This window comes from Artemia franciscana, chromosome 20 (genome assembly GCF_032884065.1).
Source record: "Artemia franciscana chromosome 20, ASM3288406v1, whole genome shotgun sequence".
In the NCBI taxonomy this organism is placed as follows: domain Eukaryota; kingdom Metazoa; phylum Arthropoda; class Branchiopoda; order Anostraca; family Artemiidae; genus Artemia; species Artemia franciscana.
In genome coordinates, this window is record NC_088882.1 from 6,417,597 (window position 1) to 6,435,927 (window position 18,331).

The following is an 18,331-nucleotide window of genomic DNA, read 5'->3' on the forward strand; positions in this document are numbered from 1 at the left end:
AACGGGTTTAGTTACGGGCTTGGTTTTCTTTACCTTTTCTGATCAGCAGCTTCTGAGCACACAAATGAAATGGGGGATATTTGCGAAAGTTACAAATAAGACAAAAAATACTTCTAATAAGCCGATTTAGTTACATAAGCACAAATACGTGAAAATTCGATTGAAAGAAGCATAAGATATTTATTGAAATTGATTATTCAAGACCCAATTTTAACTAGTGAGACTTTTTATTTTAATTATTTATTTATTATTGTCAAAACTTTGCTTTACATTCATATGGTATGGTCTCCTAATTACGAATTCATGCCAGGCACACTGGATACAGGGGTGCAGGTAGAGTTTTAAGTTTGGAGGAAGAATTTAATTAATGTGTCGACAAGATCGTTCAGTATGCCGACAATTGCGGACACATAAGTTAAGTTTCCAAGGTAGATTTTCCAAGGTGTTGACATGCGGCGGCATCTTGGATCTTTCACTCATGAAAGTGAACAATCATTAAACAGAAATGCAATACTATATTATATAGTTATATATTACTATATATTATATATACTATATATTATATAAAATATATGTTACTGTTTATTATATTCTTTTTAGTTGTTTTGGTAGATGTACGTTCTTGAAGTCACTATGCATTTCGAGCACTGTTGCACCAGGTGTTTATTGACAACAAATATACTTTGACTTCATTTGACTTACCCCCACAGCTTAGATACCAATACAGTTATGAAAACTCGATTTATTTTTGGAACACAGTGCGCGGTAGCGATGCTAGCGGCTGGAGACAGGAAACTCTCAGTCTGAATCTAAAAGTCGGAGCAATTTACAGCTTAGATTCCAATAAATCTATAGCCTATGGTGTTAACAATATAAAATTGCGTTCCCGTCGATGGTGTTGTAGTATGATCTAGGCGTCGGAGCGCGGGCTTGGAGGAGGCGCCATGTTCAGAGCTCTGTACCAAAAGCTTCTCAGGGGCAAGGTAGGAGTTTTCATAACTGTATCTAAGCTGTGCTCACCCCTGCTGCTCTCCCCGTCATGGTCAGACTAAGCTGGTGGCTCCGCCCCCAGAGAATGGAGAAGGAAAAATTACCCGAGGAATTCTGGTGCCCTCTTACGGACAAGTTGTGCATTTAAAAAAAAAAAAAAAAAAAAGATCTGGCCGATAATCAATATATATATATTCCCTGATACCCGATAATGAGACTGCCCCTCATATCGACCCGATAATATCAGTCAGTTGATATATTGGTCGGGCCCTAGTAGAGAGCTTGTAAACCATTACTTGCAAAGAGACAAGAATTGGCTAGATTGGGAAAGCAAATCTAGGTTGTTAGTCAAAAGCATTTCTTGCTAGTATTTTTTAGCAATGATTTCAAATTATTAAGCAAATGAGTTTAAAAGAACTTTCAAGCTCTTTTCCTAATAGTAAGTTTTCCTTTTTCACCAACTTCAAGAAATGATGATTATTTTTGAAAACCTTGAAAAATCATGATTGAGACACAATTGTTTAGGTTGATTTCTTGAGAAAAATTTATTATGACAATGTCAATGTCAATTTTCAAATAACTTGCTTCTTTAGTTTCGATTTTCATTTTTATCACTCATCAACAAAATTCCCCATTGGATAAAGATTATTGGAATGACGGAGATGAGTGCGTAGCTGCGTTGCTGTGATGCTCTGGTGAGTTGTTAGTAGTAGTAGTTGTACAAAAATATGCCAATGGAATCTTTTTCACTCTAATTCATTTCCGTAGAAAGCGAACTTTTAGACACAACAAAATGTGAAGGAACATTAGTAGTTCCCTTGACCAATGTTTCACTTGACTGTAACAAATAAATGTATAATGTCGAGTAGATCAGTAGTATGATTTAATCAATCTCAAAGACAACAAAATATGCAAAAAAATAAAGAATGTTAAAGCGGGGGCAGACCCAGGGGAACTACTAGGTTTGGCCCCCCCTCCCCCGCTTGAAACACAACTCTTAACTTGTAATTCTTTTAATAAACTAAGCAAACAACCTTGAAAATGCAGATAAAAAGATAATTACTCCAGCACTTAACCCAACAGGAAAAAAGGTCATCATACTAGCAAAATTAAAAGAAAGAAGTGGCATAGAGTAAAAATTCCTTTTTCATAAATTGTGTTGTTTTTTACTAATTTTTTAACCGATTTTTTACTTATTAATTTTTTTGTATTTATTATTTTTTGTTTCCTTGTTATTTATCTATTTACTTACTTTTTACTTTCATTTCTTATTTACTAATTTATCTGCTGACTTTGTTTGCTTGCATTTTTATATTTACTTTATTTTTGCAGTTGGTATTCCTTCAATAAAATGGGCTGGATCAGAGGGAGACTACAATGTAATGGTCATGGAGCTATTAGGACCGTCCTTGGAGGACCTTTTCAATTTTTGCTCAAGACGTTTCACACTGAAAACAGTTCTTCTATTAGCTGACCAGTTGGTATTGTGCTTCTTTTTTCCTCGTAGAAATTAGTGGTGTTAATTGGCACCAAGGACATGTGCCCCCTAATCAATTTCTTTGGTGGATGGGGGGGACTGGATACTGTTAATGGTTCACCAAGAACATCTGTTTTGGTAAATTAAAAATCAGACAGTATTATTTTTTGCATAAAATTAGTAAACTGTCTATACTAACTAGAAAATTAAATATAATTATTAATATAATTAAATTATTATATTATTTAATTATTATTATATTAAAATTAGTATAATCAAATATAATTTTTGAGCCACTGCACATTAATCTTTAAATAAATTTAGATAGTTTTTTTTTCTAAGACGAAACTGATTGAACTTCGGAAACTGAAGAGTAATTTCACATAAGATGAAAATAGGCCAGAGAAGATGTATTAGTTTGTCAATGACAGGTAGAAAAAAATAAGGTGGTTGCAGGAAAAGTAAAATATAACACCGAGATCTTTACAATGGAGAAAGCCTGCCAGAAAAGAACTGCCATTTAATTTTGGTCCTTTGAAACCAAATCGTGTATATAACACTTTAGCCCTATCCAGGATTTTTTCGGGGTGGGGCGGGGGGCTGGGTGGTAATTTTTTTTGGCGGGGAGGGTACATAAAAACCTACAAATGCATCACAAATTTGTTTACATCCATTTTTGTTATATTTTTGCGAGTCGGACAAGCATTTTGAGGGGGGGGGGGGTCAAACCCCCTAACTGCCTCCTCCCCGTCTGAATACAGGCTTGATATCACTGTTGATCAGCAAGGCTACGTTGGATATAAATTGCAAGACATACAACTTTAATTTTCAAACTAAATTTAAATATTGTAGGGTTTTTCAAAAAAAGAGATAGATTGAGTTACTTGACTTGAAGTTTGTCTGTCCTTGAAGGTCGTCTTGGGGCTTCTTCGTTGCGTGCATATGCACCTTCTGTATACCTCACGGTTCTCTACTGGGCGAACATGGTTGGAAAAGCAATGAGGCACAAATTTTTTCTTCCACAGCTTTTGAGGACGAGTGCTAGAATCGTGGATATGACTCATGCGCCGAGATTGTTTTTGGGAGGTGAAACTGACTCATGCGTTATAATTGACCGATATAAGTTGTATATTGTGGGACTCTCAAAAACACACCTACCTTCCGCTTGCGAAGAAAGGACGGGCAATGCTAATCTGATAGTGAAGAAATTGATTAAAATTCTGAAACTAAAGAATAATTTCAGTTAAGATAAAAAATAGGCGAAAAGAAGGTGCTCAGCTTGCCAGTGGTAGGCAAAACAAAAACATGTTGGTGGTTGGAGAAACAGAAGCCTGTCATTAAAGGATCACAACTTGATTTTGGTCCTTTGGAATCATATTCTGTATATATGCAGAATCTGTTTGCAGATTCTGCCATTCAACAATTCTGCTATTGAATAAACGTTGAATAGCATAAATAATATCGTAGTATAAGTGGCTAAAGGACATAAGTATTAGTGTAAATATATACTCCTCTACCAATGTGGAGGTTCATTTGCATCCCTGTATTCATATGTTAATTTATCTAAACAAAGTTTACTATAGGTTTTTCTACATTTGTTGATTATGAATAAACTTTTTTTTCTCTTAAAAAAATTGAAAAGAAGAGGGTCAAATATTTCATAAGCTTGACAAGACCCAGGGTTACCCAACTTTTTGGTTCATGAACATGTCCTCTGAACATCCAAAAATGTGTCTTTTTTAGCTTAAATGTGCCCGTCTTGAAATTTCAAAAACTAAGAGGTTACCTTTTTTACCAATTGTCGTTTCTGCCCGTCTTTTTATGAATACTTTTTATGTATAAAGTTTTTTATATGTTTATTTATCTAAAAAAACTTTCCTTTACGTCTCTACATTTTTTTGGTTATGAATAAACCTTTTTTTCTGTTAAAAAATAAAAACATGAGGATCAAATATTTCATAAGCTTGACAAGATCCAGGGTTATCAACTTTTTGGTTCATGAATATGTCCTCTGAGCTTCCAAAAATATGTCATTTTTAGCTAAAATTTGCCCGTCTTGAAATCCCCAAAACTAGAGGTAGCCTAATCCTTATACTGACCAAAAGACGCTTTGTAAACCTCTTTAAAAGTGGTCATTTAACATCAAATATAAAATGTGTAGTATTGGCAACCCTGCCGTCGAGTGTCGAGCATTTATCCTTGGCGCGTGCGCATTAACGAATTTATATACCTTTGCCGTATTATTTTGGAATTAATCAGTAATTCACTCTGTTGATCACGTCCGTTTGTGGCAGTGTAATGAGCTCCATATTTTAGACAGACGTCTATGATCTTGGCGGTGCGCACTTGACTTGAAGTTTGTCTGTCCTTGAAGGTCGTCTTGGGGCTTCTTCGTTGCGTGGATATGCACCTTCTGTATACCTCACGGTTCTCTACTGGGCGAACATGGTTGGAAAAGCAATGAGGCACAAATTTTTTCTTCCACAGCTTTTGAGGACGAGTGCTAGAATCGTGGATATGACTCATGCGCCAAGATTGTTTTTGGGAGGTGAAACTGACTCATGCGTTATAATTGACCGATATAAGTTGTATATTGTGGGACTCTCAAAAACACACCTACCTTCCGCTTGCGAAGAAAGGACGGGCAATGCTAATCTGATAGTGAAGAAATTGATTAAAATTCTGAAACTAAAGAATAATTTCAGTTAAGATAAAAAATAGGCGAAAAGAAGGTGCTCAGCTTGCCAGTGGTAGGCAAAACAAAAACATGTTGGTGGTTGGAGAAACAGAAGCCTGTCATTAAAGGATCACAACTTGATTTTGGTCCTTTGGAATCATATTCTGTATATATGCAGAATCTGTTTGCAGATTCTGCCATTCAACAATTCTGCTATTGAATAAACGTTGAATAGCATAAATAATATCGTAGTATAAGTGGCTAAAGGACATAAGTATTAGTGTAAATATATACTCCTCTACCAATGTGGAGGTTCATTTGCATCCCTGTATTCATATGTTAATTTATCTAAACAAAGTTTACTATAGGTTTTTCTACATTTGTTGATTATGAATAAACTTTTTTTTCTCTTAAAAAAATTGAAAAGAAGAGGGTCAAATATTTCATAAGCTTGACAAGACCCAGGGTTACCCAACTTTTTGGTTCATGAACATGTCCTCTGAACATCCAAAAATGTGTCTTTTTTAGCTTAAATGTGCCCGTCTTGAAATTTCAAAAACTAAGAGGTTACCTTTTTTACCAATTGTCGTTTCTGCCCGTCTTTTTATGAATACTTTTTATGTATAAAGTTTTTTATATGTTTATTTATCTAAAAAAACTTTCCTTTACGTCTCTACATTTTTTTGGTTATGAATAAACCTTTTTTTCTGTTAAAAAATAAAAACATGAGGATCAAATATTTCATAAGCTTGACAAGATCCAGGGTTATCAACTTTTTGGTTCATGAATATGTCCTCTGAGCTTCCAAAAATATGTCATTTTTAGCTAAAATTTGCCCGTCTTGAAATCCCCAAAACTAGAGGTAGCCTAATCCTTATACTGACCAAAAGACGCTTTGTAAACCTCTTTAAAAGTGGTCATTTAACATCAAATATAAAATGTGTAGTATTGGCAACCCTGCCGTCGAGTGTCGAGCATTTATCCTTGGCGCGTGCGCATTAACGAATTTATATACCTTTGCCGTATTATTTTGGAATTAATCAGTAATTCACTCTGTTGATCACGTCCGTTTGTGGCAGTGTAATGAGCTCCATATTTTAGACAGACGTCTATGATCTTGGCGGTGCGCACTATGGTTTCAGTGTTTTAGTTAAAGTTGGCAATTTTGCTATCACATAGCTGACATCCAACTTTATCCATTTTTATCAGTTGATTTATAATTTGAATTTTGCTTTTCATTTTGTTTTAGATGGAAAAATACATTGAAAACATGTCAGAAACATGCAAAGATATGGGAATTTTTCAAGTTTTGAAGCAGGTTTAGATTCTTTTCTAAGAAAAGCAAAATAGCTTGTTTTAGAGGAAACATAAATCTTGAAACAAAATATTTTTTGGGTGATTAGTTAGTGTTGGTTCGTATTTTTGTATATGGCTTGTTCCTTCACCATTTTGTTAAACGCGTTGTGTTATTTTGTATTGTTTACATTGTACTCAACTAAATCCCACTTTTTTCCAAAAATGTGAAATAACTTAAGTTTGTATCCAGGGGGGGGAAGTACCAATTTTGACCCCCCCCCCCTCTTCGAAATATTTGTCTGACCTCGTAGAAGCATAAAAAAAACTGTATAAACGAATTTTTGATAAAAAACCTCCCTGAATAAAATTCCTGGATACACCCTTGAATACATTCTTCTCTCAGGTTCACTCGGTATGACCTTATGTTGTTCAAATTTAGTGTGTTTTTGACCAGATACTGTCTGGGACGGGAGTGGTCCACACAAATGGTTTTTGTTGGTCGGTTCAGAAATTTATCATAACTCCACGACCAGATGTACAATTTTAGGTCTCCATGTCGGATTCGGTCCTACTATACACATTGTTTATTGTGAAAAAATTGAAACATAATCGGTTTTTACTATAGTATTTACTATTTTCCTTGCCTGGAAATGTAATACTACACGGACGATTTAAGGAAAATATAGAACAGTAAAATATAAATAAAATTAATATAAAAATACATAAATATAAAAATAGATTAAATGTAAATTATATTTATATAAATATAAAAATAATTATCCTACTAGCGCAGCATTTAATATAATAATATATTTAATAATATAAATATAAAAATATATTAAATAAAATTTTATATTTACATCAATAAAAACTTTATTATCTTATTTCTTATTTCTACATCATTTATTATGTAATAATAATAAATTTATTAATGTAGTAATAATATAATTTAGAAATATTAAAATAAATCTTAAATGTAATTTTTGTATTCATATAAATATAAAAAAAGAATTATCTTGCTAGCGCAACATTTGTATTCGTATACAACTCCTCACGTAACTTCTGTAAATAAATTTTAATTTGGGTATTTTCACATCACATTTTGTGATGCAAGTATGTTTCTGTTAGGTTTGGGCCTGTTTTGTGTATGGCTACTCTTAATTTTGAAAAAAAAATTACTTGCAGATGTGAGTTGCACGGAAAGTGCTGGAAAAAATGGAAAATTTTTGCTTTTGTGATGCAAGTGTTATAAAAATAAATTTTGGATTCTAATGGTATAGAAATAAGTTTGTAATCAAATTTCTTTGTTTCTAGTGGCTTTGACAGTTAATTATGGAACTTATGGGCTAAAAAGTAAGGTTTGTTTAGCACATTGATTTTCACTACTTGACTGTTATATTTTATAAGTGATGTGATGAATCTCTTGTACCAGAAAAATTTCCATACTGACCCTTGGCGATCATAGGTGCTTGAACCTTGGTTTATGGGGAGTTTTTATGGCGCTTGGTATTTACCAAGTGACATACCGACCGCAAATTCTCTCGGTCTGTCTGTCCTGGTTTTGCTATTTTGGGCACTTCCAGATAATCCAGGACAATGGAATTTTGCAGTCGTATCAGGGACCTGAACAGACTAAATAAGAAATGGTTGTTTCCCCGATTCGACCAACTGGGAGGGGGGAGTGGGGCGACGGCGAATTCGAAAAAAATAGAAAAATGAGATATTTTTAACTTACGAGTGGGTGATCGGATCTTAATGAATTTTGATATTTAGAAGGACCTCGTGTCTCAGAGCTCTTCTTTTAAATCCCAACCAGCATTAAGCCTCTGGTTTCCTTATAAATCAATCTATTGATTCTTAGAATTTTGCAAGAGCTCATGCCATATGAGCTCTTGGCTCTTCTGACCTCGTCACAAGTGCCATATGAGCCCTTAGCTCTTGTTAAATAAATCTAAAGATAACTCCCTTTTCAATTATGGTTATAATCTTGATGCTCATGGCAGTTATTTTAGTTGAAAAAACAGAAGATTTTTTTGGAGGGAGAGGCCTTAAATGCCAAAAAATCATCCAAAAATGTGCAGTGATCAAGAGTCCCTGGAGACATTGATCAGAATTATTTTCTATTAAGGCATGGTGAGCTCATGTTACTGTGACCCCCTGAAGCCATAAGGATACTTGTGTTAAGCAAGACTTTGATCCTAAAAAGATATAGATTATAGGAGAAGATTAGAAAGTAAGGAAAAAATCTTATCAAGCTTATGAAATACAGGATCCTCTTCTTTTTTTATTTTTTAAGTAAGAAGTTTGTTCTTAATCAATAAATATAGCTAAGTCCGACTGATATGGATACTGATACCTATATATCGGTAAAGCGCCGATACGGTACCGATATAATTTGTCGATAAATTTCCCCAGGGAGAAAACTTACCTGAAGTTTGAACCCCCTCCCATTCTCTGCCCGTATTCATGCTCAGATATTCCTCCCTGGTTATATTACACACCATGATATAGGATCATTGATTCACTGAGAATTCCAAAAATTAGAGCATTTACAAGGATTGTCTGATTTTCTTTACCTTTGGTAAAGGATAAAGACATCTTTTTCAGGATCTTCCAAAGACGGTTGTTTTCGAAGGCAAGAATCCGTCTCACTTCTTGCTGATTTTTTTTTTCCAGCACTCGCTGCTGTAGAGAAGTGCAGAAAGGACAGTGCTATTTGATAGCCTCAGTTTCAGCTTTATAAAATACTTTTTCGATCGCCCTACTAGTTTTAATCGATCAAACACTCCATTGCCTTGCCATATCCTCACCTGCACTCCCCGCTCGTGTAATCCTGAATTTACCTTTGCTGCCAAAGCAACCCTAGTCTGCGACATGTCCAACTGTTGAATCTTCACACTTCATATACAGTGGTTAGGGGGAATCAGTTGTTGCCATATTCTTTATTCTCTGTGTTGATCTTGAGGTCAAGTTGGCTAACATTTTACAGATAGTGTTAAGAAGATCCTAGAGTTTGACCGTGTTGCGAGGAACAAGTGCCTCTCACTTATTCTCTATTTCTATCTCCCTCTCTTCTCTCTCTCTCTCTCTCTCTCTCTCTCTCTCTCTCTCTCTCTCTCTCTCTCTCTCTCTCTCTCTCTCTCTCTCTCTCTCTCTCTCTCTCTTCCTCCCTCTGTCCCTCCCTCTCTTTAAAAATTATTAATTATGTATTTACACTTCTACTACTAACTCACAGGCGCTCTAAGCTGCCTACGAGCTCATATCCTGGATTCCCGTTTGAGGGGGGGGGGAGGTAACAATAAAACTTTAAACAACGGATAAAAGTCTGTTTTTATGCATTTTTGTTATTTTTTTGCGGGGGTTGGGGTGGGGGTCTAAGCGCGATAACCCTCTTGGATATGGATCTGGACGTGAAATCCACGGTTATTTGTTGACAATGAAGTTTAAGTTTGAAGTTTGCTTTTTGTAAATAATTTTTAAGGTATTTAGTCAATATTTTGTTTTGAAAAGAAAACATGACTATTTTTTTCAGAAAATTAGTTTTTAGTTGTGGGTGTTTTTTTTGTGTTTTTTTTTTTTTTTTTAATTTGTCTAAACTTTTATTTTATGTGACGATATGTGGACTGGAGTTGTAATCACAGTGGGGTAATTTTAATCGACATCACATTTTCCTTTTTCGTGGCCCCTCATCAGCAACTTTTTCTGTGTTTGCACCAGTTCACAACTATACTGTGCGTTTTTAATTTATTGTGATATATGTTTTTATGATTAGTAGCTTTTATTTTCTTTTCAGATATGTCGGATAGAGTATATACATTCAAGATGCTTTATTCATCGTGATATTAAACCAGACAATTTCTTAATGGGACTTGGAAAACGTGGAAATTTGGTGTATATAATTGATTTTGGCCTTGCTAAAAAGTTTGCTAATGCTAATAATGATCACATCCCTTATCGAGAGAATAAAAATCTAACTGGAACAGCTAGATACGCATCGATTCATACTCATGTTGGAATTGGTAAGTCTTACTTTTTTGTTTATTGATTTATTTTCTCAAACATAAGTTATATTTTATTTTCTGCCTGATTATTTCTTCTTTGAATCTTTATTTGCGAGATTAATTCCTGTGTATTGTTTAAATATTTATTAGCTGAATTATTGCTGATCCGCTATAATCTGTACAAATGCTTTTTTATTGTCTTTTAATTTTAGATTTGTCTGCTTAATTCCTCTGTATTGCTTTAATATTTGTAAGCTAAATACTTCCTTTTTGTTTTCTTCTTGATTCCTGATTCGTTATAATTTGTATAATTGTTTGTTTTATTTTTTTTTCAAGATTATTTTTTCTTTTAAATCAATGTATGTGAGCTTAATACCGCCCTTATAATTCCTTCTTAACTATTGCTCCACTATAATACATCCACATTCCACTATATACCACATGCTTCGCCTTTGAAGCAAGTGGAAACGAGTAAAGACGCAGTAGCAATTTTAGACCTCATCTGGAGGATAAAGGGGGGACATACCAAGTGAAAATGAGGAATACGGATCTCCTTGCCACTCTCATGCCTATGAGTAACCTGCCATCTTAGTCAAACCTTCTTATTATTCTACGATAAGAATAGTGAGATATCGAGAACCTCTACAAGTCCCTCCCATTTCCCTCCTTCATAAAGCTCGTAATGGGTCTATTACTACTCAAAGAAATAATCAATGTCGAGAATATTGACAAGGGTGCTCTCCTAAATCTTGAAAGGGTTTTCGAAGATGAAAGTGAACGTATGATAGACCCAGCGGAAACTACTAATGACATTCTATCCGATGGAAAAGTTCCGACTGACCTGAAAGATAAATTTATCGATATTCGGAAAGTTCCAGAAGAGCATTCTGGATTAAGTGCAAAATGTCACTTCTATTATATTTTGTATTTAATTTCTGGCAACTTTTATTTGCACCAGTTTTGAAATTATGTTTTTCTTAATAATTGTGAGAAGCTTATACTAAAGTCTTAAGGTACTCCTACTAACAACAACAACTCAATGCAGCACCGAGTCGCTTGAGTCCAACACAGCTGTGTATGCTCATCTTCCACTCCCATCTATTCAAAGTTCTACCTTTTACCCCTCCTAAGAAGTTCCAGCTTTTAAATCTTTGGAAATATGTCATCTTTGAGCCGCAAAACGTGTCCTAGCCATCCTAACCTCCTTGTATTATAACCCTTTAAGGTGGGGTAGAACCACATTTTTGTGGTTCTATCCCAAACGATTTTTTTTTTTTCGTTTTAGTTTTATTGGTCGTGGTTGTTGTAAGTCGTTCTTATTTTATATATTTATGTTTTGCTGAGGACAGCCCTTGGACATAGGACCAAAATATTTATTCAAATTAGAATTCCACTGTCTTACAAAAAGAATTCCCTAGTGTTCTTCTTGTTTTTGATGTTTGTGATCGAAAGGCAGCGTGGTCTTCGTCGCAATAAGGGTATATATATATATATATATATATATATATATATATATATATATATATATATATATATATATATATATATATATATATATATATATATATATATATATATATATATATATATATATATATATATATATATATATATATATATATATATATATATATATATATATATATATATATATATATATATATATATATATATATATATATATATATATATATATATATATATATATATATATATATATATATATAATATATATATATATATATATATATATATATATATATATATATATATATATATATATATATATATATATATATATATATATATATATATATATATATATATATATATATATATAATATATATATATATATATATATATATATATATATATATATATAATATATATATATATATATATATATATATATATATATATATATATATATATATATATATATATATATATATATATATATATATATATATATATATATATATATATATATGTATATATATATATATATATATGTATATATATATATATATATATATGTATATATATATATATATATATATATATATATATATATATATATATATATATATATATATATATATATATATATATATATATATATATATATATATGTATATATATATATATATATATATATATATATATATATATATATATATATATATATATATATATATATATATATATATATATATATATATATATATATATATATATATATATATATATATATATATATATATATATATATATATATATATATATATATATATATATATATATATATATATATATACTCACAGCCTAATAGTACTCACAGCCAAAATCATTCCGCGTCATGGATATTTCTAGTTTATGACTAGGAAAGTATGTGGGGGGGGGGGGGGGGAAATGATCTTCCTGTGTTTCTGGGCATTTTCATTCAAATTTTCAAATATTTTTTGGATTATTATACACCCCCCCCCAAAAAAAAAATGTACAAGGTCCTGGTTATGCCCCATCCCAGCTTCACATAAATACAGTACTTACTCTTTTAAATATTGTTTTTGTAGAGTTTACAAAAATCGTAATCTTTATTATAACAGTTACTGTAGTAGTAACTACTGCAGTTACTTTATCCTTAATATTTGTTTTTTCTTATGTATGCATTTATAACAATTTGCCAACTGGGGTCGGCCATTTTTGTTTTTAATATGGGTACTGTGCTTATATCTTAACTCAAAACACGGTTTTATTGGTGGTCGACTGTCTAAATGACGCTCATTTTATTTGGGGACTTCTACATTTCAAAGTGGCAGAAACATGTATGCCTTGGATTTAAGCTCCAAAGATGGGTAACCCCTTTAAAAGTGTATGAATGATTTCAACTGGGCTTACAAAATGGGAATTCACCTTATGGGAATTAGAACAACTTATTTTTTTTCCAACACCATGCTTTACTATTAGTAATTCTAATTACTTCGCTTGTCGGCTTTTTCCTAGCTGCACTATTTTCTAATAAATTTCTCCATTGTTACCTCCTTGATGGTAACTATAGCTTGAATATAGATATATATAGACGTATTGATTTATGATAGACTACAGTGAGCGTTCGTTTTTGTGAGCTCCCTTTGTTTCTTTATGCCATCAAAGGTTTCTTTAGCTGTTTGAAACCGGTTATTTATGTTGCTAAAATAACCGGTTGTGGTTGCTAAAAATAACCGGTAAAAAAACGGTTATGTTTATGTTGCTAAAAACCGGTTATTTAGGTATAGTTGTTTAAACTGATTGATTATTTACCATATTTGCCGCCATTCTTGTTGGATGTGTGGTGACTGCCTATACGCGTTTTGTATTGCCTGTACTATATCGTCTGGCACTTATTTTGGTAGTTAGTATATGTATTTTTATTCCTTAAGGCTGACATTTAAAATACATTAATAAGTAAATTCCTATTTAATGTTTTTCTATGATGACTGCTTGGCTTTCTCATCTTAGTGTTACTCAATCTTCAGTTTTCGTACTGTTACGCCGATTTATGAACAAAATAACAGTAAACGTTCCTCTTTCGATATTTTTTTATGGCAACCCAGGCTTGTGAAATTTATTTGTATTTCAGAGCAAAGTCGACGAGATGATTTAGAGTCATTGGGCTACGTTTTGATGTATTTCAATCGGGGATCTTTGCCCTGGCAGGGTCTGAGGGCTGCAACAAAACGACAGAAGTATGAGATTATTAGTGAGAAAAAGATGTCAACTTCTGTTGACGAGTTATGTAAAGGATACCCTGGTAAGTAGTCAATTGCTAATGTATTTGTAGAAAAAGTTAGCTTGGGGGTTTCAGAAAAAGGGTCTTAAGTGCGATTTTTCTTGGAAATTTTTAAGAATTTTGTCAGGGAGATCGAGATGGAGAGATCGTTCAATGGGAAAGATTACGACGAAAGCCGTGGATTTTCGAGATTTGTTTAGGGATAGTGTATGGAAGGGGTTGCTTTGGACGTGTTTACGGGGATAATTGTCCCAATGAATTACTAAAAAAGAAGATAAAAATAAAACAATCTTACCTTGGGATCTCTGTGCTTCCTTCAATACTTGAGAGGGGCTCAATGCTGATGAGTGCTTTAAGACGCCAAGTGTTTGATTAGATATCCTTTTGCACCTTGGTTGACCGGCTATAATGAAATAAAATTCGTAGGCGAAAGGAACTCTAATAAATTCACAATTTATAGTTACGTAGCCCCCCTCCCTCCTTTTCCATCGTTTGACATGTGATATATCGCGTCCACAAGAACTTTTATATACCCTCTTTTTATTCCGTTTCTTCGATAGTATAGTATTCGCAATCATTTTCTATGTAAAATTTCTGAACCTGAACTCCACTTTCCATAACGATAGCATGTACCAGAATGAGCCATTACCAATAAGGTTTCATATGACCAGGAAGACCGTGCTGTATGCCGTGTTGTAAAATGTATTCCATAACGACATTATGTACCAGAATGGTACCCTATCAATAAGGTTTCATATGACCAGGAAGACCGTGCTGTATGCCGTGTTGTAAAATGTATTCCATAACGACATTATATGCCAGAATGAGACCCTACCAATAAGGTTTCATATGACCAGAAAGACCAGTGTTTTAGGAATAGACTAAAAGTGGAGCACAGCTGTAGTCTAAACGCACGTTTACTTCATTAGGACTTAGTCAGGGATTAGGACTTAGTCAGGCGTGGACTGATGATCAGACTCCTGAAAAATTGATCTTCATAAACTAGGTGTATTATCCCCGCTCAAAAGGCTTAAGTTCGATAGGTTGGAAGTTTGTTGCTACTTCTGATTCAAAAAAGGGATGCGTTCTAAATCTGATTCTGTTCAACTTTGAGATTGACCGAGATTGATCTTCAGAACACTCAAATGGCACCAGAGAGCCAGGATATCTTCTTCCCTGTCAGTAACAGAGCGACTACGCTGACAACAGTGCCCTCCTCGCTTAGTCTTAGAAGCACAATATTTAATTAGTGACTTATTAAGTAGGTGTCGTTCTGTTGGCCTGTATTCAAGCCAGCGAAAGACTGTGTAACGACCTGGATGTAATACCAGTCCTGCTGGATGAGTCACTCTTCAAAGATGTAATTTGCTTCCAGTACCCGGATTCTTTTATAGACCCATTCTGCATCTTTACGGGATAATTTATGTCTGTATATCATCAGTATGACTGTTTTTCAGTCTCAGGAAAAAGATTTGGGGTAAACATCAAATTACTCTGAAGGCAAAACTGTGCATATTTTACATATTGGTGGTTTCTGTGATTGTTTGTGGATGTGTTACTTAGGTACATCTGAAGTACGAATCCTGGGTCTCTTCCACCATAAATGACTTAAGTATATAGTCAACTCTCGGTAACTCGGAAGCCTCGATATCTCGATTTTTTTCCTGTTATCTTGGAAGAGTCTGTCTAAATCGAAGAAATAAAGACGTGGACAACTCGAAGTAATTTTGCGGCTACATTTTACCTCTGTAAGTCAAAATGACCAGAAAATTATCTCTATAAGCCGAAATTCAGTAGTTAACTCATCATTTGATTTTCACTTTACCTCTGTATATCAATAGACATTGTATTTTCAATAGACATCGGTTAGTCGAAACCCCAATATGCAGGTTACAATGTGTAACCTTGGTATGTATTAATTTTGTTTAGCATATTTCCCTATCAAATTCTCTTAATGTCCAGGTGTCTATTTTCTTGTAAGCTAAATCTATTATTGACATTTGAAAGTAAAGTCTTGATATATCAAGTCTATAATACACTAATAAATTATTTTTTAACTTTGTACACAAGCTCCACCAAATACACAAGTTCCACCAAATACACAAGTTCCACCAAATACACAAGTTCCACCAAATACACAAGTTCTACCAAATATATGTTCCACCAAATACACAAGTTCCACCAAATCCACAAGTTCCACCAAATACACAAGCTCCACCAAATACACAAGTTCTACCAAATATATGTTCCACCAAATACACAAGTTCTACCAAATATATGTTCCACCAGTCTTGATTCAGAGTTCATGGTGTGAGGACCTTTTTTGGATATAACTTATTGCAAAAGGATTATAGTCTCTACCTAACCTACAGCTAATATTTTGATAAATTAATTCAGTGACCAAAGGATTATAATTTGAATAAGCGGATTATTTTGCTACTGAGTGAAAATTCCCTTGGGAACTGTGGATTTTCTTATAGATATTTTCATGATCAGTGACCTATATAATATAGGTCGGGATAAAGCAGTGCGAATTTAATTAAGACTATCCGATATTTATCGACAATTTAGTGAAATTCAAAATTAAGCATTGATTTTAGCACTGAATTTAGTGGCTGAACAGGAAAATAAAATAAATTGTGCTTAATCAAGTGGAAATTTACGGACTCTTATTCTTTACAAGTAATTTGAAATTATTTTTTCCTTAACAAATACCTGTTAATTAAAAGTTTGGACATTTAGAATTTATCAAAATCAGGAAACACCAACTAATCAGCCAGCAGTGTTGCCACATCAACCTATTTTGGCGAAAAAAAAAAAAAAAAAAAAAAAAAAATTAATTTGTCGAGCTCTCCAACTGCAGAAGAGAGCGGGAACGGTACAGAAGAGCCGTAGTGGTACCGGCCGTACTTTTGTACTTAAACTGCTGGGGACAGGTGTACCGGGTCCCGCACTTCCCATTTTGTTGGAAGCTCAGGAAATTAGACATTATCAAGTTTGCGATGTCTTACAGTGTTAATGACGTTGCGTTTGGCAAATTCTACGGCTACCCTTTGTGGCCTGTTCGAATAGTTGGTATAACTGCATCGAAGAAGGGAAAATCTTATCAAGTATTTTGCTACGGATCACACGAAAAAGCATCACTGAGCGAGGGATTCATTTTGCCGTTCGAAGAAAATTTCCCCGAAGCTTCAAAGAAAAAGTCGAAAGGAGTTCAAGGTGCTTTTACTGAACTAGCCACATTTCCGGATGTGTATCAAGAAATAATGAGAATTGCTGGTGCTGCTTCGACAAACAGTGTATCTTCACTCTCGTCTACCCTAGTAAACGCGCAGAGTGAAATTGCCAAATTGAAAGAAAATCTTCGTCAGGATATTCACAAACAGGTGATTGAGAAATGTTCAGGCGACAAAGGCGTGATCAGTGAACAAGCAATTAACACTATTGTTACCGAGATCTATGATGCAATAAGTCTTGATTACAGTTCAAAATTTGCAAATATTGAAAAGATGCTCAAGGGGTTTCAAGCTCAAATAACGGCGCTAGAAAATCGCATCGAAATTCTAGAATACCGCAACGACGATTTGGAACAGGAAAGAAGATCGAACGTTCTTCTAATCCATGGACTGTCTCAGATAGGTGGAGAAACGCTGCCCAATAGCGTTCTAGAGCTATTCAATGCTAAGATGGAGATCCGTGTGCTTGCTAGTGACATCAAGTCAACTGAACGCTTACGTACTCGAGTTAGATCAGCGGAAAATGTTATCCCGCCTGTTCTCGTCACTTTTCATTCATCTGAGTGTGCAAAGCGTGTGTTTATTAACAAAAAGAAGCTCGCCCGATCGAAAGTATATATATCTGAGTATTTAACGCCAAAACGTAAGCAACTGCTGAATCTGGCACGCGACAAATTTGGAGCTCGGAATGTTTGGACTGATGGTGGCCGTGTGCTAGCCAAACCGGAAAACGGTTCAGCCATCTTGAAAATTAGGTCACTGAATGACCTGATCAGTGACCAGTACTGACATGTTGAATCCATCCTCAGTTCTTTCGTTTATTTGGGGTTGGCTGCTTTGTTTCGCTAATCTCGTGTCAAAAACTTTTTTGTTTGTTTCGTCAT

At 33.9% G+C, this 18,331-nt stretch overlaps 1 protein-coding gene across 2 annotated transcripts in view; it reads left to right on the top strand.

Moving 5' to 3' along the window:
- LOC136040370 (casein kinase I-like) overlaps positions 1-18,331 on the top strand; it is a 51,130-nt gene that overhangs the window by 13,470 nt on the left and 19,329 nt on the right. For both annotated transcript variants that reach the window (XM_065724629.1, XM_065724630.1), the window contains exons 3-5: positions 2,323-2,471; positions 10,234-10,459; positions 14,062-14,232. In XM_065724629.1, the coding sequence (XP_065580701.1) occupies positions 2,323-2,471; positions 10,234-10,459; positions 14,062-14,232 (546 nt within the window). The remainder of the gene's footprint in view (positions 1-2,322; positions 2,472-10,233; positions 10,460-14,061; positions 14,233-18,331) is intronic.